Raw genomic sequence first — 26,577 nt, forward strand, 5'->3', positions numbered from 1 at the left:
AGGCTGCCAAATATGCCTGATAGAACAAATTATCTAGACGGCTCAAGGACTGCAGCCTCGTCTCGGTTATGCCCAAATGCACTTCTTATTTATTTATTTATTTTACATCTTGGAAGATTTTATTTAAATAGTATCTCAGTACAGCCGAATATAGACAGCCGCACATAGCTGATCACAGCTAGAAGCAGACAGGATATGTAGGAAAGCTAGAGAGAGTAACAGAGTGAGGGGTGGCGGTGGTGGTGGGAGAGAGAAAAGCCCTAATGAGGTCAGGAATGATGTAATGCTTCTGTACACTCTCAGTTTGCTCTCCTCCTCCTCCTCCTCCTCTTCAATTCTCTCTCCTCCCATTTTCTATTCTCTCCACTTCTCCAGTTGCTTTTACCCTTAATGGGTCCCATTTCTATCAATTCATGTTACACTCCACTTTCAAATGCATGTCGGTGCATGTAATGCAATGTGAGCCCTCCTTTTCTGCATCTCTCACCATTTTACTGTATTTCATTTAAAACAAAATAATGAAAGAAATCAAAGATTTTAAAACCATAAAAAGGATCATTTTTCACTGCAGAGCTGATTTACATTTCCAGCAGCCTTTGTAGGACAAATACACAATATATATATGAAGTGGGACACATGGCTAGTTGTAAGTTGAAGCCACATGTGAGTTATAAACAGCACTTGTATCATAAAAGGCATCAAAGTAAACTGCAAGTAAACTATTCCAGCGCTCGTGATGTTTGACCTAACAACTTCTTTACTGAGTCTTTAAAAGGTCCAGCAGAAAAAAAAAATCCAAATGGCAACTACAAAAAGCACTACTTAAAAACTCTGTTATCTGTTGCAATAGTTGTATTCGAAACATTAGTTAACATACAATTTCAAAGCACGCTTTCAAAGTACTGGTATTTAGTAACGGACCAACACTGCGAGTGTGACATGCGAGTAATCTCCAACTCTTCCATTAAACGTCCAGTGCCCTAATGGTGATGTGGACTTCAAAAGGACACAGGAGCCCTCCAGAAGCCATGATATAGCGCATGAAATTTTATAGGAAAGGGAAGTGAGAAAGGCCAAGAAAAGCAGAAGTGGCACTGTCAAGTAAGGAAAAAGGAAAAAGTCACCCCAGAGTCATGCTGCTCTTTTGTTACCTAAATGTAAACAAGTGTTAAATAAAATAAAAGTCAGGACAACACATGGCTCCAACATTAATTGCAACACTTGCACAGACATCTGACATTTAACTGGGAGTACAAGTGAAGATTTTCTGCTTCTGCATTTGGTGCAGAAAAGTTATTTCAGTCATTCTGATTTACTTTTTTGAGTAAATCAGTTTTTTGAGACTAGCTTAATTCTAGCTTTTTAGAAGCAGAATTTAAACCAATTTTCTTTTTTTCCCCCCAGTTAGATCCAAAATTAGGTGTCGATTGATCAGCTAGTTCTTGAAGTTACATTGGTGGACGCAGGAAAAATAGGCAACGGAAAAAAACTTGGACTCACTTTGTGAAGAGCCAAAATGTGATAGCTCAAAGAAGCCACCAAAGGAAGTGAAGACTAGTCTGAGAGTTACTGTAAAAACTGGTGAAACCTGCATGCTGCCCCATGTCCACTACTGAAAGCACCACTACTGGGGAATGTGGCCTAGTCTGACCACCTGTGGGCTTTTAACCCTGGGAAGAGAAGGCAGAAGGCAAGCTGGTGAAGGTACGTTAATACTCTGGGAATATTCAACTGAGAAACTTTAGATTCACGGATTGATGTGATATATTTTAAAATATATCACCTAGCTAAATATTACAGACCACAGAAACACCTTAATCCATGATGGGAGTGACCTCTTTCGGCTGGATAATGTTTGCATCATAAAAATTCCTCAAGAATGATTTAAGAACGATAGTGGTGAGTTCAAAGTTTTCACTTGGCCTCCAAATTTCACAGATCTCAATCACACTGAGCATCTGTGGAACATGCTGGAAAGAAGAACCTAACAACTTGAAGAAATAGATCTACTTTAAACTTCTTGGTGCCTGAAACTGAACCTAAAAGCACACACTCAGACATAATGTGAGTACCATGTCTCAACGGGGAACACGGTGCACCACAACAATGTAGGTGGTTTTGACGGTGTGGTCTATTGGTGTATATATGGTACAATAAGAAGTCAATTTTAGCTTCAGAGATAGTCTTAAGAAAACAGAAAATGTAAAGATAGTGAAGCAGGTAAGAGAGTGAGTCAGATACAGCCTATTACCTCATTGTCACCTAAACTTCTAATCTTATTTGGCAGATGTGACACAGCGAACATGTGACAAAGCCAGATGCTTTGGTCATGAGCAAGCACATGAAAAATGAAGTTAAAGATCGGATGAAGGAATAACAAACTGACTTCCTTAAATTAGGGATTAAAGAGCAGAGTCACTTTTACGGATTTAATATCAAAGATTATCATTGTCAGGGAAAATATCTGTTAACTGCCTCGTCAATCGCTAATAGTCGATCTGATCGGCAGTTTGGTACAAGTCTGAACCACCCCTGTTTTCAGCCATACTCATAACTCCATCAGAGCTCTGCTCTGATTTCTCATTTAGCTCTGCTCCAGCCATCAATAATTCAGCCCTCAACAATCATGAGGACGAGAAAGGCAGAGGAAGGGAAGGAGCGTCAGCGAGAAAATAGTGGGTGAGGTTAGTGGAGAGGAGGATGAGTGGACTCAAACTAGTACAGTCAGCTCTCACACATGGCCAAGCAGCAAGTCACCAGTAAGGAACAGAAGCCCACTCACACACATGTAAAGGCTCTAATGAAGCCTCAGCTTAGTGCAATTCTAACAAAATGCTCTTGTTCTAGTTAATGAGATCTGTTAAACTGGAATGTGTCACCACATTAAGTCGTGAGTGTGTTAACGTACTAAAGGCAAAAACCCAGAATTCCCTCATTTCAGCTGCACTTTAAATGTAGGGCAAACGAAATCCTTTTAAAATACAGTCTAACTGTGTTCCCTTGTATACTGGCCACTTCCACAAAATAAAACCCTTTGGCATTACACATTAAAACCTGGATTTCTCTCAATTTCTAATTCTCTTTATTGTTTCTTGCACGTTCTGCAAACACACCACTCCCTCTCCCCTCTATCTCCATGGTAGCAGAGAGGACATGCAGGAGCATATGGCTCATCATTTTCACTCTGCCTGCCGAGGCTGGCCTCTCCTGGGGGTATCTACACCTCTCTCCTCTCCCGTTCTTTGTTCAGTTTAACAGCGGCTCTTACTGTATTATCCAACCAATCACCTTTCCCTCTTCTTCACATTATGTACCCCAGCACACGAGCACATACTGTACATACACTGCGAGCGTGCATAGCTGCGTGACAGTCGGTGCCGCTGTCTCTCTGTGAATGGAGAAAAAAAACAAACAAAGCCTAAAATATATTAAAAAATAAATAATAATAATAAAAAAAGATTGATTTTTATAAATTCCCTTAAAACCCACTCTGACGCAGGTTATTCTTTTGTAGGCGGACATTTCAAATTGGACAATCAAACCAGGTTATCTGCACCCTGATCCACAGTAAGCACAGTTTGCACACAGATTACCTTTTTATAAAAAAAATGAACATGCACTTTGACAAAAAAATGTGACCTCTGTTCAGTGTTACTGACATTTAAATGGCATGCATGCAACCCAGACTACGTGACTGGTCGAAGAAGAGGAAGCTAATGATACAGAGACAGAAAAGAAAAGGAAGGGCATTTATGTAATTATATGTCATTTGTTGTAATTCTGCGGTTTAGCAGTGAAGAGTATGTGATAGAATGACACTTGCAGGCTTGCATAGGTGTTTAGTAGAGCGTGTCATGTGCAGGTTTCCTGTATGAAAGCTTGTGAGTGTCTGTGATGCCGGGTTTCTTTCCTGCATTAGGGCATCAGCAGGTTGTTCTAAACACTCTGCCTTGCTAGAACATCAGCTACAAAGAAATTTTGAGTTTCACCAGCAACACTCTGCCCGCTCACTTCCTTTGACTCCTTTCTCTCTTTCAGCGCCAGTCTTGACCTGAGCACGGTGCCAAACCTGAGGAATCTGGCCAAAAGCAACCAGGATCAAATGGCTGAAGAACCACAGGGGCTCCTTCCAAATGTCACAGTTGTTTGAAGCTGGCGGATAGATTCCCTCAGCTGCCAACACACAGGCAGTGAAAGGACCTGATGTGTTTATATACATTAATAAAGAGCATACACAATGAGTTCAGTGTATATGCTGGTCATTCGGAATGTATATATGCGCAACAAATATTGTTTGCCTTCTGCATTCCCTGACTGTTTGTACATTTAGCTGTAACATCCTGCATGGACGTGGCATCTGCTACCTAACCCAGATTCATGCAAAACAGAGAGAAGAGGCAAGTGGAGCAATAGAGGGCAGAAAACTTTTGCTTTTTGCAACAGGCTAAAGAGGTTACAGTTAGTTTTGGGGTAACTCTAGCCCTTTACTCATTTCAAAGAAGAAAAAGACAGGAAACAAGATTAACTCCGTTAAACTGACCTGTTCAGCGCGGTCGTATCCTGCATCTTGTTTCTCCGCCTTGACCTGCGGGTGTTTGCCCCCTTCGACTTTCACTTCCCCAGGCTCTAGCTTAGGGACCTTGTCCTTCATTACAGTGTCATCCTTATCCAGTAGGTAGCGTAGCAGGGCATTGTCCTTCTTCTTGGGGCTCAATGGCTCCTGCTTAGGAGTAATGTCTGCCGCAGAAGCAGCACTACCGGAACCCTGGGGTTGGTCTTGGCCCATCTCTTTGCCTGTAGCCTCTGCGGTGAGCTTAGCAAGATCCACGGGGGATGTACTGTTCTGAAGCAGTTGGTGGAGGATTTTATGTTTTTCTTTAAGGGACGTGGCGTGAGTGTTGCCACCCCGGACCCCTGTCCCAGCCTGGTCCTTGCCCTCAACTCCTGCACCAGGGGAAAGAGGAGTCTCCAGGGGTTCTGGCTTGGTGGTGAGCAGTTGCAGTAACTTGGTGTGGCCCTTGTTGTCATGTCCACGGCTGTGAGCATCATGGCCCTCGAGGGGTCCATCCCTCTCCTCCTTGGGCTCCACTAAGTTCCCCTCTGTTTGGGCCTGGGTGTGTCCCTGACTCATCTCTGAATGAGGTCCAAATGAGTCTCCTGAACCACCAATAGCACTGGTGGATCCTCCAAGTTTTGACATCAGATGAGCGTTTACCGCTGACCCTGGTGTGACCCCAGCTGGGGAGCCCATTTTCCGGTCTGGAGACCCTAGTGTATGTGTATGAGGGGGTCCATGCCCGTGTCCTACACCATGGCACTCACTAAGGGCCTGCAGAGCTGACAGAGAGCTGCTAGTATAGCTGTTAGCATGGGTGCTAGCCGTGCTACTTCCTGCACCTCCAGGCCCTCCACTGCACATCCCCACTGGTGAGGGTGAATGCAGACCCCCTGCTACACGAGGGCTGCTTGCACCCCCAGGACTCCCTCGGTGCCTGGGTGATAGCATAGAGTTCTGCGGAGGTGGATGGGGTCCTCCGGCTGGGCTTGGGCTGGCACGAGAGGGGCTATTCATCCTCCAGTTGGGGCCCTGCTGTGGTGGTTGCATGCTCCCATTGTGGTTGTGTGGCTGAGGACAGCCAAAGCGGTAGACCTGCATATGCCCCCCCATAGCCGTTGGTTCTCTGGGACCAGCAGGACCTGGGGGGGAGAAAGGCGTGCTGTTGCTGCTGATGGTAGTGTCCTGGCCCTGAGGCCCTGAACCTGGCAAGCTGCCTGGGGTTGGAGGAGTCATGGAGGGAGTGGAAGAGTTCATTGGTTTGGGAGCCATCCCTGTGGCCTGATTGCCAGGGCCCATGTCCTGACCCATTCCACATACTGTCTGCTCCCTGGATTTTAAAACACAAACACACACATTAGAAAAAAACAATACCAAAAGTTGTACATGGGAGTTAGAAATCTTAGAAAACTGGCTGCTTTAAACTGAAAAGGAACATTTCTGCATTTCTTCAAATACACTTTTTACTATCATATGAATGCATGCACAATGAGATGCGCAGAAAATCAATAGGGTAAAGGGTAAATAATCTATACAGTATAAACTATACTGCAAGAAAAATGTCAATGTGCATGCCAAGGATGGGATATGACATGTAATAAAACTCTTCTGTTTGCCAACAATGAGACAAAGTATGAATACAACTACATGAATTTACCATGAGGAGGAAGTGAGAAAATATGTTTGTTTTGGTTTTTTTTCTGGTTTTGTTTCTCTTTGGGGGGGTGTAACATATCGCTGTCTGATTTTGACCAAGAACACTTGGAAGCACATATTTTGAAAACCGTGCCATCCTCACAATTTCCATGAAGCCAACAGGCAGTGCTGCAGGGAACTCACAGGACAAAACATGCTAGCAAGTTGATGCCTCGGGTTTATGTCAGTCTTTTTGACTCACGTGGAGCAGGTAGGACATACCTCTGTAGGATGTGCAGGGACATGTAGAGCTGAGGTTCGTTGGTGGCAGACGAGCGTACCAGTTTGCTCTTGGTGTGGGCTGAGACGATGGTTCCGTCAGAGAGGGAGAACCGATAGATGGGGCTGAACGCCTGGCCGTGTCGGAGCACTAGGCACACATGTACACACATTGATGGCAAAATAACACTTTTCATTTGACCATTTCCTTAATGTGGCTGCAGCCCCTCTTTAAACAACCGTTTCATGCTAATGCAGCCATCCCCAATGACTCTAATATCCAGAGCAAAAAATTAAACACGATTGTCCTCATAGTTAATGGAATTACCTTCCTGCTGGTGTCTCTTTGCAAAAGACATCTCTCCATCATTCTGTAGGTGGAACCTTTGGATGCAGCGCCTCACAAGATCTTCCCAGCCCGGCTTCATGGATGCTCGTAGCAGACTGGTATCTAGGGATGTTATCTTACCTAAGCACACAGTACGGGATTAGAGAGACCTTAGTCATAAAGGAAAGCATTTCGGTTGACATACACAAATGTAAAGATTTAATGTCGACATTAAAAATAAATGTCTCTTCTGTTGACTCGGCCAGGATCTCAGTGGTTTAATATTACTTAAAGAATACATTATAAATCTTTGTTTACATTCTAATTACAGCTTACCCAACGTTAGAAATGGCTTCTGTGTTAGTAAACAGAATAGAAGGTCCTGACTATATAGGATTAGACATGGAAATACAATTATAAGTGCTGTCAGTATAAATTTAAAAAGACCACTCATTACAGCAGGTAATGAGTTCAGGGCAGCTCAGCCTCAACTATCTTTAGAGCCCAACAAGTACTCTCATGCTGCGTGTGTAAACACAGTCACAGCAGTGTAACAGTTGTCCCTCACTGGAATACAATTTAAATGAAAGTATGATGCATTTGAAAGGGTGACAAGCACACTGCTGCTTGAATGACAGCCATAGGGACTGACTAAAGACTTGTCAAACTAGCATCCATAATAGAACTATTCACAGCTCCGCACCATGTCCAAGAAGCTCTTGTAGGCATAACAAGAATGTAGAGGCAGTACTTTCAGCAAAATATGAGAGAAAAATAATGCTGTCAATCTAGAATAAAACAAATCACGGCAATTATTTAAAATTGTGCAGTCCAAATAAAGAGGCAAATAAATAATAGCCCTGCCTAGATGCATGGCTACTGAGGTCTGTGTGGGAAACCACAGTAAATTACTATACATGAGTGACTAAGTGTGTGTGTGTGTCTGTGCCACACAAGTGGTACGGGTACATCAAAGACCAGGTGAAACACAAACAGCTGTCTGTGTCTGTGTGCCAGCGTTCAGGCAGGTACTTTACGTCCCAGAGAGCAGCCTGTGGTAGGAAGCTGGGTCTACTAAGTTGTTCAATCCTAAGGATCTTTACAGAGGATATAATATTCTTTGAATCCCTAACTGTAGTGCAAAGTGATTTACAAGCTGTTGACATCAAATAAGGTACTGCTGGAACTTTGCCTTACTAGAATCGTTACACCATTCTTTTGATGCAGGGCCAAGTTTTATTTGAAAAGCCACATATGGAAAGATGCTATGCTAAAACAAAGATGCAATAAAAAAATCAAGAGCAAAGTTTTCTGTGAACAGCGGTTTGTAGTTCACTGCCGGCTGACATGTTCGTGTACCTTGTAGGTCCTGACGTGTAGTGAAGCTCTCGTGCGTGGGAAGCATGGGTCTTTCCTTCGTTGGCACTCTGCGAGCTACACAAATCAGGCACGACTGAAAGTCTAAAAATAAAAAATAAAAAAAATAAAGTAAAAATAATTAAAAACTCAGAAAGAGAAAACAGAATAGCACAGGAAAGAAAATAGGAGATGGAGTATATAACAAAAAAAAACAAAAACAGAGATAAACAGAAGAGGTGAAAGGGGGAAGGGATGGGAGAGAGGGGAGGGATGGGGTGTAAATGATAGAGACAGAGGGAGGGAAAGAAAATGAAATGCATGTTATTCCCAGGCAGCATAATTAATACAGTTATTAATGAGCATAGGGATCAGGGCTCCGCTCCTTTCATGAGGAGGAGCAGCTATCGCTGGCAAGGGAAATGATGAAGTGTGACCTTTGAAGGCGTGTGTGTGTGTGTGTGTGTGTGTGTGTGTGTGTGTGTGTGTGTGTGTGTGTGTGTGTGTGTGTGCACGTGTGTGTGTAAGAGAGCTTGAATGCCCATCTCTGGCTACTCTCACCTGCAGGAACATCTAACACTGATGACACCTCTCCTGGCTCAACATTAAAGTCTGTGTGTGTGTGAAGCGCTGACTGACTGATGGCAAATATGACACTGCCAAGTCCAGGACTGGGGTGACCCCAAAAAGTCTGCCATCTAACTTTTCGGTGCCAGTAATACCCACACTCCCATACACGTTTCTTGTAAATGAATGCATGCCAGAACTAACACACACGCGCACACGCACACTCGCACACAGTCCTATTAAAAAGCCTCTTGGGTGGTCTGACCCTCAAATCTGTGAATCTACATTAATTTCTTGCTTTCCATCGCCTCCATTCCCCCTGTTTCTGTCTATAGCTGGACAGATTCCTGCACTGGTAACCACTCATCTTGCTTTGCCACTTCAGTACACACAAACACTGGCACACCTCTGGCCCGAGTCCTATTTGGCCTACTTGCCAAAGTATGGCTGGCAAACAGCTGGTGCACAAAAAGCAAGCCAGAGAGTAGGGGAAAAGGCTCTAACTAGATTTGGAGTAAAACATTTGCTTATTGTTTTAATTTGCCGCTGAGTTAAAGATTGGCAATATAGCCTTTGAACAAAAGGGATTTAGGCTGCTGTACAATCACAAGTCCTGAAATATTCTGGCTAAAGGTCGTTTGTAATGGAATTTTACACTCTTCAGCATCTCATGCTCCCATCTAAAGCCTTGAATACCACTGGAATAGCCCTGTGACCTCTCAGTGACTGAACTCCGAAAGCAGAGCAGAAACAACATACAATTTAAAATCGCTTCCCTGGAAAGGAGAGCAGATGTTTATACAAGAAGCTAACACAAATTCCTCTTCTTTCTTTACACACAAATGCTCCCAAATGTGTCGAGTTTGTTTGTATTCTGTTGTTGTGTTCAAGCTGTTGTGAAAAGTACTGAATGACTGCTTTTGCTGTTGCATTACATGGTTAAAGCACATGGTTCCCTTGGAGTCATAAGCCCAGGTTTGGAAGGGATGTACATGAATTATAGATGAGCTTTAATGACAGCTGCCCAACCTCCCGTCTCCCTTGTGTCACTTAACTTTTCATGGGTGTAAGTTGAGTGGCAGCAGCACTGCTCTTCATCATTTGGCTATACAAATCCAGTTATAAGACAGATAATGGTCAACAATCAACGCCCTATGAATGACTAGCAGCTGATTATTACTTTAAATGATTTTACATTGGGTGGCAACCAGCGTTTCTTAAAGACAAGCAAGCTTTCTTACTTTCCTTCTCCAGGTTTTGTCGATGGTGTGTGTATATCTTTACACTACTTAAAAAAAAAAAAAAAAAAAAAGTCTGATCCCGCTCACCTCGACTCAGCTCTCCACTGAAGAGGGCAGAATTCAGTCTAATGTTATACGAGTAGACAAATCCTTGCTTTTGTTTGCTTTTTAATTGAACGCTCCAAAGCAAACTGTCAGTTTTAATTGAATTACTTTCTGAAGAGGTCTTTCAGTCCTCTGTCAAGTGTTTTAACGTGCTGACATAAGTGTGTGCAATTTCTAAAAGGGTCAGGTTGCTGAATGTTAAAATGCTTCCCCCGATGATTCAAACACCTTTGTACTTCAGGCTATATTATTTTCTCGCTCTTGGAACCTAATCATACTATAAAACTATTTAACAAGGTTACTGCAAATGGTTTAGACTTAATCAAAGCAAACTATAACATTCAACGCAATTGTGCCTAGTAGGAAATGCTTAAGTGTGTTTCATAGGGTGCCGCTTTAGTCTCCGTTTTTCCCTCCTTGCATACCGTCTCCTTCCTCCTTGATGGACTTGGGCTCCGAAACGGCAAAACACTGCATGGTCTCATATTTCTGCTGCTGCGGCTCGTGCTCGTGTGGCTCTTCCTGGCTCTCGCCGTGTGGATTGACCAGCATTCGGCAGTTGAAAGTGTGACTGTTCCTTCTTGGACCCTCGCTGGACCACGGGACACCATTTACTAAATCGAGGGGGAGGAAAGGGAACAGGAGATTTTTTTTTAAGCAAATTGTACTGCAGCAAAAACTGAACAACAGGACGCGGAGAATGGGAGCTGCAACGAGCGAGCCAAGAGAGGCTACCACGCTGCAAGTGAAAGACATAATGAGAGCAAGACAGAGAGAATGAAGGCAGAAAAAGTGTAAAAAAGAGAGGGTTGTTGCTGGGTAGAGATCAGTCATAATGAGCAGTTGGAACCCTGAGCCCTGCGCCATCTATCCACAGCTATGCATCACAGCCAGGCCTCCATATGCATGTCCTGTAAAACATCATTGCCAATCTTTCTTCTTCTCTCCAACACTTACACAGGCACGAGCAAACACACCAGAAAGGGCACACACATGTGTAAGCGGCCGTGCGCGTACGTGCACACAAAGAAAGAAACGTATAGTCACACACGCCACTCTGTTCACTCTAACAAACTCCCATCACACTCCATCTGGTTTGTGATCTCATTCAGTGCATTGATAATCTCCCAGTATCTGGGACACAGCCCACTGATCGTTTCCAGGGTGCTTCGCTCTGCGCTGCTCTCCCACCCAGATGGGCTGGGTACTCAGACCTCAATCCGAAGCGCCACGAGAGAAGGAGAGGAGAACTTCGAGCTCCTGATGAGCTCCAATGGCACAGATCAAAAATCACCTCTCGTGCGGAAGTCATGCAGAGGCAGGATGTTAAATGGCCGCGGCTATGAAAGTAAATTCTATCTTACGTGACAGAATAAATGGAGTAAGGTGAGGATAAACGCAATGTTTTCCGTGTGTGGGCTAAAAAAATGGGAAAGTGAGAACATGAAAATAGGAACTTGGTGAGCGTTCGTGGCAGAGAAAGAGAGAATGACACAAATAAGTGAAGAGAAGGAGAAGGAAGGACATGAAATGGAAATATAGGAGGCGCACGATGCTGCTGACAGGGGAGAGAAGCCAAAAAAAGGAAGTTAATTAGCTGAAAAGGGAGGGAGGACGAGTGCGAGCAAATGTTTGGGCTGAGCGTCAGCAAAAGGGACAAATGAAGAACCTATAGGTTTTTGCAGCATCCTAAAAGTCTCTGTTAAACAGCTGAATCAAATGCTTTCTGACCGTGACCGTTTAAATGTTTTAATTAATCTGACATCACTGCAACAACAGCCACCTACAACATACCTGTTTGAATAAGGAGAACGAGAGAGGCGAGGGTGTTAAGAGGCAGCGGAAGCACAGCACAAAGGACATACATGCAAAGTCAGGAAAAGCGAGGGACATGGACTAAAAGAGACACAGTGAGACAGAAACTGACAGCAAGAAGAAAAAAAAAAAAGGGAAAAAACAATCTCTGAACCAACCGAGGGATTTAGGCAGCAGGTTCTTGATGAACTCAGCATGATCCCCGACATGCAGCACGCTGTAGACACTGGTGTTCATCAGCTCCTCCTGGTTGTAGCGCAGGTACTGGGTCACGTTCTCTGACACGAACACAATGTTACCCTCCATGTTCACCACAAAGAAGAAGCCATCCAGAGCCTGGAGGATTTAAAAAAAAAAGACAGTTCAGAAGTTTGTTCACTATGGACTGGGTCATTTTTCTTTCACTGGTTAATGGTCAGGATATCCAGTTTTAAGCATATAAACTCCACAAACAGATGCAGAGAAAGATGTATATTCTACTGAATTCTATTGTTTGTTTGTCTTATTGTAACTTAATTACCAATTAGCTCGTTAGCTCATTATCATTAGGGATGTTCTATTTGCGCCTACTGTGCCTGAGATGTGATTAGTGTGCTCCAGCAAGAATGCTTATACAGCACAAAAATGTTGGCACAAATCATGGCAAATTCTACAATACGCAATACTTCCACAACTCCCTAACAAAAAAGGAAATCTCGCCACGTCTGGTTATTTTCCGCAACATCATCTAATGCACTGTTACCTCTATGATCTCACAGATAATGCCAGGCGACTCAGTGAAGGCACAGTTTATCTAAAAACTCCAACGACTGCTGATGCTAACATCCCCATGACAGCCGACACATGTACTAGTTGTGTCTGAAGAGGAACGATTAGTACGCCATGTGCCGGGTACATGGATCACTCCCACAGACGCTCACCATCGCTGTGGCTGATAAAAAGCAGGATAAAAGCATGTGCCTGCACAGACGGGCGGATGTGAAGGAGGAGCAGTACTTAATTGAAAGAATACAGCCCCAGGTCAGCCATTACACACAAGGTGGTGTCAATTAGGCCATCAAATCACCGGGAGCTCTTAAAAAGGGAATTCTGCTGCTTGTAATGCTGTAAAGTTGATGTCAAGATAAGACGCAAGAGACTCTTCTCAAGGTGTCTCACCTCAGCTTAAATAAACATTATCTACACTACACACACACTTGTCAGCGTGTAGGGTCACATGAATTGTTCAATGGGTAGCAAGAGGATTTATAACGTAAATGTTTATTTTGTATCGTGTTGGGTTTTTGGCATCCTTGCTCATCTATAACTATAGTGTATATGTCTCAAACTACACTTCCTAACAAATCTACAGTGAACAGACAAGTCTGGATGTAGCAAACCCATATCCCGGGAACACATGATCATGTTGAGAAGAAAGTTTTCCTTTGCACGCCTTAACACAGCACGATCTGAAAATAGATTAAGGAGATCTCATCTATCACTGCATGAAGCAGAGCTGTTCCAAAATGCAACACGGTTGTGTAAGTCCAGTCTGCATGAAGAAAGGCCATGAACTGCACAAGTAGGGCAAACAAAAACAGAGCAAACACTCTAGTGCCAACGCCTGCCTTCCTCCTCTTGCATAATGTTCTTAGCCAATACCTTAATTTGCAACACCCTCCCTAAATACTAAATATAAACACTAGAGACATTTCTACAGCAACTACAAATTAATAAAGCCTGAATAAATACATTGTGAGTGATATCATAGAACCTATTGTTTTCACATATGATTAAATATTGCTACACAGCAGGTAATGAATTGCAGCAGGGTAGGAATCTGGGAATTTCTCTGGATTATTTAAATCTGAGCAGTGCTTTGCAACCAGAGTTCTCTCTTCTCATAAATTCTCGCTTAATATTAGCCATTTTCTACATTTCTGTCTTAAAGCAATTCAAACATGCCTCTAGTACTGTATGACAGTGATGCTTAACACTTTGTTGGTAGAGGCAAAAATATGCATGAAACACACAACAGCCTCTGTACCGCGTGGGCTAGCAAGGATGCAAACTACATGCCACAATAAATCATGTGACAGAAGAAGACTGCTCCCAGAAGGTTAAAACAACAGCACACTAATGTTTCTTCACAGCCTTGTCCGTCTTTGAGTTGGCATGAGAGTGGGCAGCAGAAGGCCTTGAAGGAGGGTCATGGGGCGCGTGGGTGCATTTCCTGCCGACAGCCATACTCCGCAGAGCACACTGTAATTAGCCTGGGCTGGCGGACGGGGACATGGCTAGAGCGGAGCGGGTGTGAATGGCCGATCGCTGTGTTTTGGGGCTGCTGACAGATGGGAAAGCTTGCAGGCTGCACTGGTCTATATTTAGCTGCGAGTTAGTATGTCGATTCAGTGACGCTGGACCAGGAGAGCTATAAATATTCCATGACAGGACAGATCTAGAGGCGAAGGAAGAGAAGATGGGGAGGGAGAGACAGAGGAAAGAGAACTGAACAAGCAGGAGAGAGAAAGGGAGGGAGGAAGTGAGTGAGAGGACAGGCTCAATGGACTGATTCATCCGCCAGGCTGTTGCTTTCTTTCCTATTATATGTAAGCACTCCAGTGGTCCTTCGTGGTACAACGGGGCCCCATTGGCCCGCTTGTGATTTATAGCCAATCAGGGGCGGATACAAGATGCTGGCAGCGTTAACTCCGCAACGCTCACACACAACCACGGTTGGCTCGTTTTTAACTGTTCTCTGTAGATGCGACACTTTATATAGCAATCATGATTTAAAGAGGAGAGCATCTCTTGTGTGAGTGGTAGCAAATGAGTGGAGTGTGGGGTACTTCAGCACGAGTCTGGCATTTCATAATATTTTCTTCACATATGGCGCTATGAGTAAGGAGGAAAAGGCCGTGCACCCACCTCCAGCATCATTGGTCCCAAGGCGTCTTTGTCGATCACACTTTGGCCTGTTGATGAGACGTCAGCCTTCTGCACCTCCTCCTCGTTTGCTGCTGCAGCTTTTTCTGTTAAAAGCGAAGTTAGTAAAAATTTAAGAGACTGTGTCAGGGCTCCTTACTGTTTCACAATGAGGAAGTTACTAAAAAAAAGAAAACTGTAACGTACTGTACTGTCAAACATGGAAAAAGAAAAGGCTGAAACAAACAACTTTACTTTTCCTCTGAAACTAACCCACATACTATAAAAGAGGTCACCCACTGACGAGTCTTTTAACAGGTATCCATGCTGCTGCAAAGCAAACACATCGGTCCCCTTTGTGAAACCATGTGGCCATGGCTCACACCGAAGCACAGAGCAGCAGCACAGTGCGAAAGGTGTGTTAGAGCACACAGCTGCCTTGTGGGGGGCAGTCACTGTTTAGATTACTCTGTTATGCCAAAGCCCTGACAAACAAACAAACAAAAAAGGCCAATATGGAAACAATTAAGCATTGATGGTGTCCAAGCAATGTTGTTCCAAATTGGAAAACAAGTTGTAGCAGTCAATACTCCTGTTGATTTTCTATTAATGGATATGGAGAGTATGAATTACTGAGCACATAGATGCGTATGGCTTATAATTTACTACTGTTTTCATCTTATGTCCAATCAAAATCCACTTAAAAAAAACCCAAAACAAACATAAATAAATATAAATATCCTGTAAGCTCCTGTACCTGTGCTATAATGCGATGCATGTGTCCGTTTGAGTGGGTTAATAACCATGCAGAGAAGCCTTATGTTCAAAGCGTAGGCTGCCCTACTTTTAGAGATGATGATGTGAGGCAGAATATCATTGGGTTTTTTGTTGTTGTTGTCGTTTCTGGCTTCTTCTTTTTTTGGGGGGGGCATGTTGCTTTCGCACGATGCCAAGAAGCAGGCTGACCATATGGTGAATAAATATTGTGGTAAGAATCAAACAAAATTATCCCGTCCCTTGTATTTTCTTTTTGGAAGGGTGAAAGCAAATGCAGGGTTCCCTTGGCTTTGTGGGTTTGTGCACCATCGCACAGACACAAATTCATCTCTTTCAGCATTAATGATGTGCGCATCAGCAGGGCCTCTCTGGGCCCAGCGGGGCCCTGTAGACCAGCACAGCTGCCCTGGGTGCAGACCCATCACTCAGTGTCAGTGCGGCCCTCCCTGCCTTTCTGTCTGGAGAACTGTGGAACTGTGCCAGACACAGAGAGGGACTGACCAGTTGGGTAACAATTGCTGCTTAACACACAACTAACAAGACATTTGCTATATACTGTTCCTTCTTTCAGATATTTAACAATTTGCTCAGTTTATTTTTATATTTTGAATATTGGAATAAATAATGTACTAGGCTCAGCTTAGCAGCTACACAGACCCCAGTCCACAGTTTTTATGAGTCTTAACTGGGTGCTCCTGCCAACACAGAGTGTTAAAGAAAGAAAAAAAAAAGCTGTAAAACTCTTGGCTATGCCATTATTCTAAAGGCTCTATAAGCATATTTCTCCACATATTGTCTGTGAAGGTGCAACAAGCTGGAAAGAGAAAAGACACGCAGAAAATTGCAACCAGTTTCCAAATCAGGGTGGAAAATGTACGCAGACAGTGTGAGAGGAACAAACAGGGATGAATTCATTGCTTTTTTTTTTTCTCGTTCCTTTTTCCAAAGGCCATCTTCACCACATGGCACATCTCTACAGGAAGTCACCAATCAGAGAGAGATATTAAGTCACATAAGTGTATTTGAATACATGTAATATTGTCGCTATAAGCAGAAAGTAAACTAAATGTGGACAACAGAAAAAAAAAAAAATATACTACTAAAAAATAACTACACCTCTGTTTCAGATCACATTAAACACATGAGGTGCAATGAAAAGCAAATAACAGTAGGACATAACATAAGCTCACAGCATCCCCGCTTCACTTGTGCAGGATGAGATGCAGTAGCTTCCTGCTTTAACTACACACACACACACACACACACACACACACACACACACACACACACACACACACACAAAAAGGTTCATCTACGTGGCCGCTGACGTATGGAGGACAAAGCAGAATAGGAAAATTTAGTCCTTCCCTCAGGGGTTCCTTCTGTACTAAAATGTTTTGCCTTGAGAGTCAGGCAGAGGATGTCATTATAGCAAAGGGTTAAAAAAAGAAAGAAAAAAGATGATAATGCAGAGAGGAAGTGTTGGAGGTAGAAAAGAAGGCAGCACAGAATAAGACATCAAAAAAAGGGGGTGGGAGCAACAGACGCTAGCAAGAATTTGATTGTGATTTTTGCATCACCATTACATAACAGTTGGCTCTGTGAGTCACAAAACATGATGACATCATCAGCTGGTCTGATTCATACACACCTCGAGTGGGCCACTCTTTGTCTACCAGCCACTCGGCTGTTTTTTCGGCTGTGCGACGGTAAAACATTAAGATCAGCACGTTCCTTCAAATTGAAGCAAGAGAAGAAGCCCTGTTTTTTTAAAAGCTTTAAGTGTTCTACCACTTACTAAAGACCCCTACTTCCACACACACACACACACACACACACACACACACACAAAAAGAGGCAGCAGCGAGTACAACCAAACATGCTGATCGATTTGCCTGATGTTCTGGCTCAGAGCGCTCCTGGGAAAGACTGGCAGCCAACAAAAAAAAGAAATAAAAAAACTGCTCTGGCTCATCCACATTGTATGATGGAGTGTTGGAGGGAACATTAAATCAATTGTGCTGCTCTTTAATAAGAACACCAGTTACTGTGTATGAAACAGATCCCAAATCATAATATTTATGCTATCAGATCTGAGGTTTCTGTCAACACAAAGCCACCCGTGGAAGCTGTGTCGAACTTTAAAGGCACAACTAAGAACACAGCAACGAATTTGATTTGCAGCTGTGTCAAAGCCACTGACGTGTTTTCACTAAGGTTAGCCATGGTATAAAACTGGGCTTTATGACATAAAAAAAAGCTGAAAGGGGAAAATTACAGAACTTCATGGGAATAAAGAAATAAAAAAATAAAATAAAATAAACAGCTCAAATAACTCCGTATTCCTTTCGCTGTTGCACTGTAGGGATCTTGATTGTTTCTGCAACAAAATATCACGTTTCAAAAATATTAGAGGCTGCCATTTGTACCTTGCTCCTTTATTTGCCTGATTTGTTTCACAGTTTCCTTCAGGATTGCACATTTGTCAGGTTTGACATTGAAGTTGTCGATGTCGTTGAAGTTGGCGAAGATCAGCTCGGCGAGCTCTTCGATGTATTTGTTCTCGTGCTCGCGGTTACGCTTCTCGTTGCTCCGTTTGGGACTGCAGAGACAAAAACAGAAGGGTGAGAAACTGCACTGAGGACAGCAGTAACACAACACGGGCGATACAGATTGATGGCTAAAGGTTCAAGAGAGTGGAAGTGCATCAAACAGCTCCAGGGTAGCAAAGTCCATCCATCTATAAAACTACACCAGGGTTCCAGTGTCCACACATTTTTCCTGAGTAGGGCTGAAGAGGCCTCTCATTTTGAAAGCTGCCAAATGACAGCACACTGACAGTGCAATATATCTACTGAGGCATCGAGGAGAGTCAACACTAGTGTCAATTCATCCTTCTAGGAGCTTTCACGCTGCTAACATGGCACAAGGGTAAACCAATATTACACTTAGAGCCCGATTAAATATAGGATTTTTAACATTCTTGCCGACTTAAAAACTCTTTATTTCAATATGTCAGCCAATATTTTTCTCTTTCGTACACATGAAACAAACATTTCCCCCACATTGGATCTATATAGTTATTTATTTACGTTCTGATTTGCCAGACTCTGCTCAGTCAGCAGGTGGCTGTGTTTGTGATTGGGAAACTGAAGGGTGCCCTCTGGTCTACAAACTATTCAGCGTCAGTCAGCTGAAGGGTGTTTCTCTCGTCTTTTCCTTCATTAACAGTTATAAATGCAGATACCGATAGATTGGCAAATAGCTAATATAGGTCGATATTATCAGCCTGCTAATAAATCAGGTCTACTCCATTTATGTTACAATAGGTTAAAGAAAAATGTGTGCAGGAGATTGTGAACCGGACAACTTTGCAAAGTCGTTACTCATTTGTGTGGACCGACTAAAACTGGATCTGACCTTTAGTGCATGATAACTACTTTGCCCCACATTACATTTAACTGTACACAGCAAAAACTCGCAGAAATGTCAAAAACATAACTCCTAAAGGGACCAAATACCTGGGTCCAAGAAGTTCAGCAGAACATTCTTTGCGTTTCCGTGACTCTGCCCTGCCAGGGTCAGATGAGTTTTCGCCGACTCCACTCATCCTCAATGCATATCAGCGTCTGGAAAATGAACACAAAGAGGCACAAAAGAAGAGTTTTACATTTGAAAGAAATGCTTCAGCACTACAAGCATAGGCAGCTATATAATGTGAAGAACACCCATGCTGGCCTGTATACATGCCAACATCGGAATCTGCATACAACACACGCACACTCTACAATGTGCTGGGGGCACAGGCAGATCCACTCCAGGAGAAATGAGTGAAAATGGAGCAGAGAAAGAAATTCAATCATTTCTCTCTGATGGTGGAGCTCTCCCTAGAGAGACTGAAATGAGAACACAGCACCTTGCCCACAGCACCAGACTGCACGCTCAACCATGTACCAAGAAAAACCCATTTGTTACACAAAACCAAAGCAAAGCTGGTGCACATTAAGAGCAGAGTGGGTTTACAATGACAACATGTGTTCTTTGTTTAAGTGCCTCTGAGAATGCTTCACATTGGTTTGTAAGAGTCGCTTAAAATGTAAATGCAGGAATCATATCTTGTCTGTTCTCTCTGAACTTATGGAACAGACTGTAAGATTTTCAGTGAGTAAGAAATCATGTTGTGACCGTTTTGTGTTATCAGAACTGACAAGGAAGCTGAGACTTTGCTGAATTTGTCTCAAACCCTACATGCCAACACGTTTTGAATGCTGCTTTTACTCCAACCCTGAAAGCAACCATAGGCTGCCACTAAATGAAAGACAATCAATTATTGATCAGAGTAATGTCTTATTAATTACCACCTGATCTGAACATCTGATGGTGCCTAATGGACTTGGGTTTCAACATAAAAGGATATCCTTCTTTATAAAAAAAATGCATTAAAAAAAAACAACATTGCGTTGGCTCATGCAACATGATTAACTACACCTTTTTCTGCTTTCGGAGTTTGACAGAGCAAAGGAGGGGAGGTTAAAGGCAATTAAGACTAAGAAACAGGCAAACCTGGAGAAAGAAAATGGAAAAGTCTTTCCTCACTACAGTGCCCAAGATTGGGGCATGCTGTGTTGTTCTACGCTCTCAGCCACTCTAACCATGGAAACGGCTATGACATACACACACACGCCGCTTTACTGCTCAGCCATTACATAAGGAAGAACAGAGCAGAAAACAACACAATGTAGAGCAGAGTGGAAAGGAAAAGCTCGTCAGAAGCAGGCTAAACTAAAAGGAGAGAAAGTGACCATGCAAACTTGAGTCTGGCTCCCTCCTGGCCTGAAATGACCTACTTTAAGCTAATGGTAGGGTCTGTGCACAAATGGATGAAGCAGTCATGATTGGCCAGAGAGACAGAGGAGAATCTGAAGGGTAAAAGACATTCGGTTGACAAGCGACTTGAGCACTGTTGTTGGCCTGTACAGTGAATGAACAGAGCATGATACACAAACGTCACTGTGCATGTGCCCTTGTGTTACGCTCTTTCAAATGCCATTAGGCTGCTTTCATGCCGAGGCACTGTGCTGTTCACTGAATGTATAACAGTCTCTAAAAAGAGAGGTTACAACTTTTATTAATGACAACGGAAACAGGCAATTAAACCCTAATAGCTAAGTGGCACTCTCTGCTCCGATTGGCTGTGCCCTGGCTTTCAGGCACAAGTTACCATGGGAATTCTAGACCTGATTGGCTCCACCAGCCCCGCGAGGCCAGATATGATTGGTTGCTTCCGTCTCCTTGACATGGCAGTAATGATGGGTCATTGTACGTTGAGACAAATAAGAGAGACTGGATGTAGAAGGCACGTCTCAATGACACCAATACAGACAGCCAGACACCCTGGCAAGCAGGCTGGTAGGCCATTTTTGTTGCTGGGGGAGGGCTCTGATCTTCACATGGGCAAACTAGGAAAGGATTTCTAATCCTGGAAAATGCGCTGGTTCCCAGGGCAGCTATAAACAGCTGGGCACTGGTGTTAGTACTTACTATACGGGAGCTAAGATTTGACTTAATTATCAACATCACCCCCTCGGGAAGAGCTCCTCAAAGCTTAAATGCTCTTGGACACAGTAGGTATGAAGGAAGAGAATAGTGGCATGCTCCCCAAGTGTGTCTCTGGCATGATAAATTCTTATCCCCATCCCCCAGACCTGAAGTGATGTACACAATTATGATGACAGAGATCTCAGAGGTAACACAGAACATCACAGTTATAGTTCCAAATGCAGGGATGGCTATGCCTAACGACTCTGCCGTGATCCTTACCGACTTCCCATATGCATATGCTTTATTCAATTAAAAAAATAAATAAATACATAAATAAATAATTTACCACCATACTTGCATTTTGCTTGTAGCAGACTAGGTAGTAGCACGAGGGGAGAAGTGCAATTCAAAACAATTTAATTGGACTAAATGATATTTTAATGCAGGCTATGTTAAACTCTGCAATAACAGGGCTGATGAGACTCAACACAGATTAATGACCGCATAAGAGAGTAACCTCATTATGTAGGGGAGTGATTGGCATATTCTGGAAGGCATCTATCAAATGTTCAGTTCATCAAGCTGTCAGCTCATTTAGTTCATTAGTGCTGTAAGTTGAGACATATGGTCCATCACTCATTACAAGCTACCTTATGTTAGTCATACACAGTGTGACATCTGTGTAAGACCAAGCAGGTTTTGCCAAGATTCGCACAGTCACAATAAAAGAGAGCCGGGCCACTTCTAAACAAATATTCTTCACAAGCCAAAAGAGCTACAGAACTGACGGATAGTACCTCAGCTGGTCATACCACATGTCCACTGGAGTAAGAAAGTGAAATTGAAAAGAGAAGTGTGCCCATACACAAAATTTGGGCCTCTCCATGAACTCTTCCTACGCAATTAGGAGTTGCACAATCAAATTAGCACACATGTATGAGAATCAACAAATAAAAAACAAAATAGTGTTGTGGAATTTTACATAGCGATACTGTAACAATACACAGACACCAAATATTGGTATTTCATTAAATAAATGAAAATAGTCAGGGAATAGTAGCAACAAGAGGGCTTGACATTAAAATCAACCCCACAAAACCAAAAAAGACACCTCCTAATTCAGAGCAAGTTAATGAGTAAAAATTCATCAGCAATTTCCTTGCATCCACCAAACAAAAATTCATGGCTGCCTGGTCAGTGTACTGATTTTTTTTTCCCCCCACATTTTGCCAATGACTACGAGCTGTGTTGACTAAATGTGTATTCGCGTTGCAACGATTGACTCCTACCAGGCAACCTGTGCAATCTTTCTGCAAAGAGTCGCGGCATGACTTGGACTGACTGCCACTGCACTCAGAGAGATGGCCACAGGTTTGCAAATAATACTGATTTATAAATGTAGACAACTGGTTGCTGGCTGTATTCTGGTCATATTCCTATAGAACGGGAAGGCTGATGAGCACAAATGTAATAATTAAATGTGAATTCCTATGTATGTAGACAGCAACAGATATGCGTTTTTGATGGGTTATCACAGCTAATTATTATATTATCAGATACATTTCCAAGTTGCATGTAATTGCCAACTTGACCCCATTCAGTTGCAGACTGATGGCAGACCAACTCCATGTTACATTAACATTCTGGTGATTCCCACATCTAATTATGATGTCATTATGTTGCCTAGCGGCCTCCTACCAATGGGTTAAAACCATCTATTTGTAGTTTATGTACCTATAGCACTTCATAATGGTTCATAACAATAAGACATAATCTAAATCTCATTAAAAAAAAAAATTGCTTTGCTATACAATGTCATTTTATGCTTTTTTTTTGTTGTTGCTCTTGACATTTGTCAACTATAAGGCATGGATCATAATCAAAATTAGATCATGAAATCCTCTTTAACATGTCAGTATACACTGGATTAACACAACCTTTTATACCAATTTTTCATTATACACTTCATAATAATGGATTGGATTTATATAGCGCTTTTCAAGGCACCCAAAGCGCTTCACAATTCCATTATTCATTCACTCTCACATTCACAGACTGGTGGAGGCAAGCTGTAGCCACAGCTGCCCTGGGGCAGACTGACAGAAAAAAAAAAAAAAAGTACATAGTAAAAAAATAAATGTCAATATTGTGCCATCGGCCCCTCTGGCCAACACCAGTAGGCGGTAGGGTAAAGTGTCTTGACCAGGACAGAGAGCCCAGGGACCGAACCGGCGACCTGCCGGTTACAGATGCGCTTCCCAACCCCCAGCGCCACGGTTGCCACTTCATGTATAATGTCTTTCACTTTTCTCATTGTGATTAACTATATCAGTTTTCAAACAAGCCAAACAATACCGCATCATGGGGAGTGTAGTAGTAACTATGGTAGTAAGCAAGTCAGTTTTGTTTGTTTTTTTATATCATGAGGAAGACCATGCAACCATGACAAACATTAGCCTGTAGACTGTAAGAGACTATCTGGAATCAATTTGTTTAAAAGGGGGATGTCTTTTACATACTTTACAGCTGGCTGCAGCGGGCTGGGAGGAGAGAGAGAGGAGGGGAAAAAAAAAAAAATCAATGGGAAAGTACAATTCCATATAACATGAAAATGCAGCCATTCCTGTTCTATACTTTTCAAATCCACTTTGAGAAATTCTCCTCAAGGGCACATGCAGTAGTTGCTGCACGTGTTGTGGTCTAGTGTCTTTCACAAACCCTCTGGCATGTGGTCGCCTGCAGACAGCCTTGCATGTACCATCTGATTACAGAACGTCACTCGTACACAAGCCGGCCATCACACACTGGCCGTGGAAACTATAATGCCTGCATAATAATGCACTTGGAAATTATCCTGTGGTCACTGAGGTCCTCTAACACACGTTTCCATGCAGATTTTCCACAACTTGAAAGCTGTTAGGTCTCAGCTCATGTAAGTGCAGTAAACACTTACCCACTGCCCCAAATTGACACTTCATTACAGTTTTACATCTTTAGCGCATCTGTGTGGCTGATTCACAAGGCTGAATTAAAGGTCAGGTAATTAAACCTCTGTAACAGCCACACCCACTAGCATAGCAACACAACATTGATGACTTTCCAATAAAAGTATCCGATCAGTTTTAATCAGAATTATTGATTTTGTCAGAACTTAGACAGAAATGCAAATATGTAATGCTTCCCAGCGTATTAAAACACCAAAGTGTAAATAAAAATAAACCAAAAAACAAATGCAAGCAAAAAGCTGGAGAAATCAATTGACTTTGAAAGTACTCTGTGCACTTGAGGGAGGTGCTCATAGGTGAGTGTCATTGCTTATATCTTAGGTGTCACCTAAGTGCAGACTCTCCACAACGGACCTGGAGCCAACCAGTCTGGCGAGGATGGACTGAAGAGACAACGAGGGGCTGCTGCTAAGGTTGCCTCTGCTGCTTGAGGCAACCATCTTTCCTCTGATCAAACTCAGCTGCTTCAACCTTTACATGACATACACTATTAGATGGCAATGAGCACATCCACAGCACAAAACAGAATTTATCTGCATCTGTGAGGAGAGAATGGCACAATACAAAACACTTCACTTAAAGAATACACAGAAGCAGAGGAATTTGCTCTGCAGCGACTCAGCTGGGAAACAGTAAGATGAATAGATTAATGTGCAGTATCTCCACCTTTATGGGGTAATATGTGAGAAATCTTTTGAGCAATTTTAATAATTGAACTTTTCATGCACACAGAGAGGCTGGGAAAGAGCATTTTAATTCAGATAGGACTTTATAAACATTTACAACACCCTGAAGTAGGGCTGGGCGATATATTGCGTTTTTAAATATATCAATGTCTAAGGAGCTTGGAAAGAAAAGCGTCTGGACTTATTTGAGTTGCTTGAAGATGTTTCACTTGGGAGTTCCCCCCCAAAGATTTGGGGGGGGGATACTCCCACTGGGTTTAAATCTGGGACTCCCCACCATTTGACCTTAGAACTGAAGAAGCTTCTCGGATGAGAGGTGAAACGTCTTCAAGCAACTCAAAGAAGTCCAGACGCTTTTCTTTCCAAGCTCCTTAGACTACGATGACCTGGATGACTGAGAACCTTCACAGACATAAATATATCAATATATTTTTATGTGACAATATCGTTTATATAATGTTACTCTGCCTCGCCTTTCTCCTTCACTGAACACAACTTCCCCTCCCCCATCGCTTCACCTGCAGGCAACGACAAGATGGACACGGCAGCTATCAAAGAGGAGCTGGTCGGTAAAAAGAAAACATTTGGAGATTACGATTTTAGTGCTGTCAGCGTTAATCTCGTTAAAATGACGTTAACGCCATAACTGCTGTCAGGGTGTCAGTCACTCAGTAGAACTTGGGAACAGAGCAGCTGCAAAATCTGTCTTTGTTATTATGCTCAGCGTCTTTTAGTTTACATTTTGACTGCACAATTGCGAGCTTTTTGTTATGCACAAAACCAACATTGTTTTATTTTATTTATGGAGCATTATTGTTTAATAAATGCTGATAATTTATTTGAGTAATTTTTTTATGTACATCTACGCTCTATGATAATAAAAGTGCCCGTGTGAGATCTGGGACACAGCATGACTAAGAACTCTTTTTGCTCTTACTTTATGGCTTTAAAAAAAATATATAATAATCGCGATATATATCGTATATCGCCATCCAACTAAAGAATATCCAGATATGAATTTTGGGCCATATCGCCCAGCCCTACCCTGATGTTTTTAGCTGTATTTCCAAACCGTTAACAATGCAACGGTTTCTGCTACCTTAAATGGGTTTGTAATACTCTTAACAGTATACAGCTCATATACCCACAAAAGGTGAACCAGGTTTAATGTGTGCCACCAAAGGGGGCCTTTAAAAAACACTGAATCACCCATTCTAGTCATACTATAATGATGGGGGAAAGGGATGCAACGCGGGGGGGGGGGGGGGGGGGGGGGGGGGGCGACGACTGTGTCTGATTGCCAAGAGGAGAGGGTATGTGCCAGTGTGCCATTCCTGTAATCATGTGGGTTAGCAGGGCTTTGATTATAGAGACACACCCAGTGATTCTGGAGCTCAGAGAGCTGGGCATGACTATGCATCAAACTGCATCAAAAGCTACTGGGGAATCGTTTGAAGTCTCCTGCACTATAATAATGAGAGCCCTTCCAGAAAGTGCAAAGCCTCTGTGGGGCACTGAACATTGTCTCGCTGGTGTGTAATCTCTCCTCAGTTGGCTCCTTGGTTCAACAGGCCCCCTGAGAGAGAAACGGAGAGCAAGAGTGCACCAATAAAGACTGCTTCTGGAGCGCTGCAACATGGTCCATTTATTTCCCACAAACTGAAGGGGAAATAGTGAAAGGGGAGGGGCACAGAGGACTCGTGGCTTCTCATTTTATGCTCTCGATATTTGCGATGGGTGAAAAGATGTGCAGAGAGTGCCAAAACACAAAGAAACATGACGG

At 42.9% G+C, this 26,577-nt stretch overlaps 1 protein-coding gene across 7 annotated transcripts in view; it reads right to left on the bottom strand.

The window, feature by feature from the left end:
* ncoa2 (nuclear receptor coactivator 2) overlaps nt 1-26,577 on the bottom strand; it is a 59,112-nt gene that overhangs the window by 9,246 nt on the left and 23,289 nt on the right. For all 7 annotated transcript variants that reach the window (XM_085362946.1, XM_085362947.1, XM_085362949.1 and 4 more), the window contains 9 exons: nt 19,084-19,191; nt 17,992-18,164; nt 14,789-14,892; nt 12,040-12,217; nt 10,492-10,680; nt 8,157-8,258; nt 6,798-6,938; nt 6,473-6,620; nt 4,541-5,885 (listed from right to left, as the gene is read on the bottom strand). In XM_085362946.1, coding sequence (XP_085219072.1) covers nt 4,541-5,885; nt 6,473-6,620; nt 6,798-6,938; nt 8,157-8,258; nt 10,492-10,680; nt 12,040-12,217; nt 14,789-14,892; nt 17,992-18,164; nt 19,084-19,172 — 2,469 coding nt within the window. In that variant the 5' untranslated portion in view covers nt 19,173-19,191. The remainder of the gene's footprint in view (nt 1-4,540; nt 5,886-6,472; nt 6,621-6,797; nt 6,939-8,156; nt 8,259-10,491; nt 10,681-12,039; nt 12,218-14,788; nt 14,893-17,991; nt 18,165-19,083; nt 19,192-26,577) is intronic.

This window comes from Diplotaxodon limnothrissa, linkage group LG9 (assembly GCF_057381915.1).
Source record: "Diplotaxodon limnothrissa isolate DT_005_m linkage group LG9, D_limnothrissa_male_GT1.1, whole genome shotgun sequence".
Taxonomy (NCBI): domain Eukaryota; kingdom Metazoa; phylum Chordata; class Actinopteri; order Cichliformes; family Cichlidae; genus Diplotaxodon; species Diplotaxodon limnothrissa.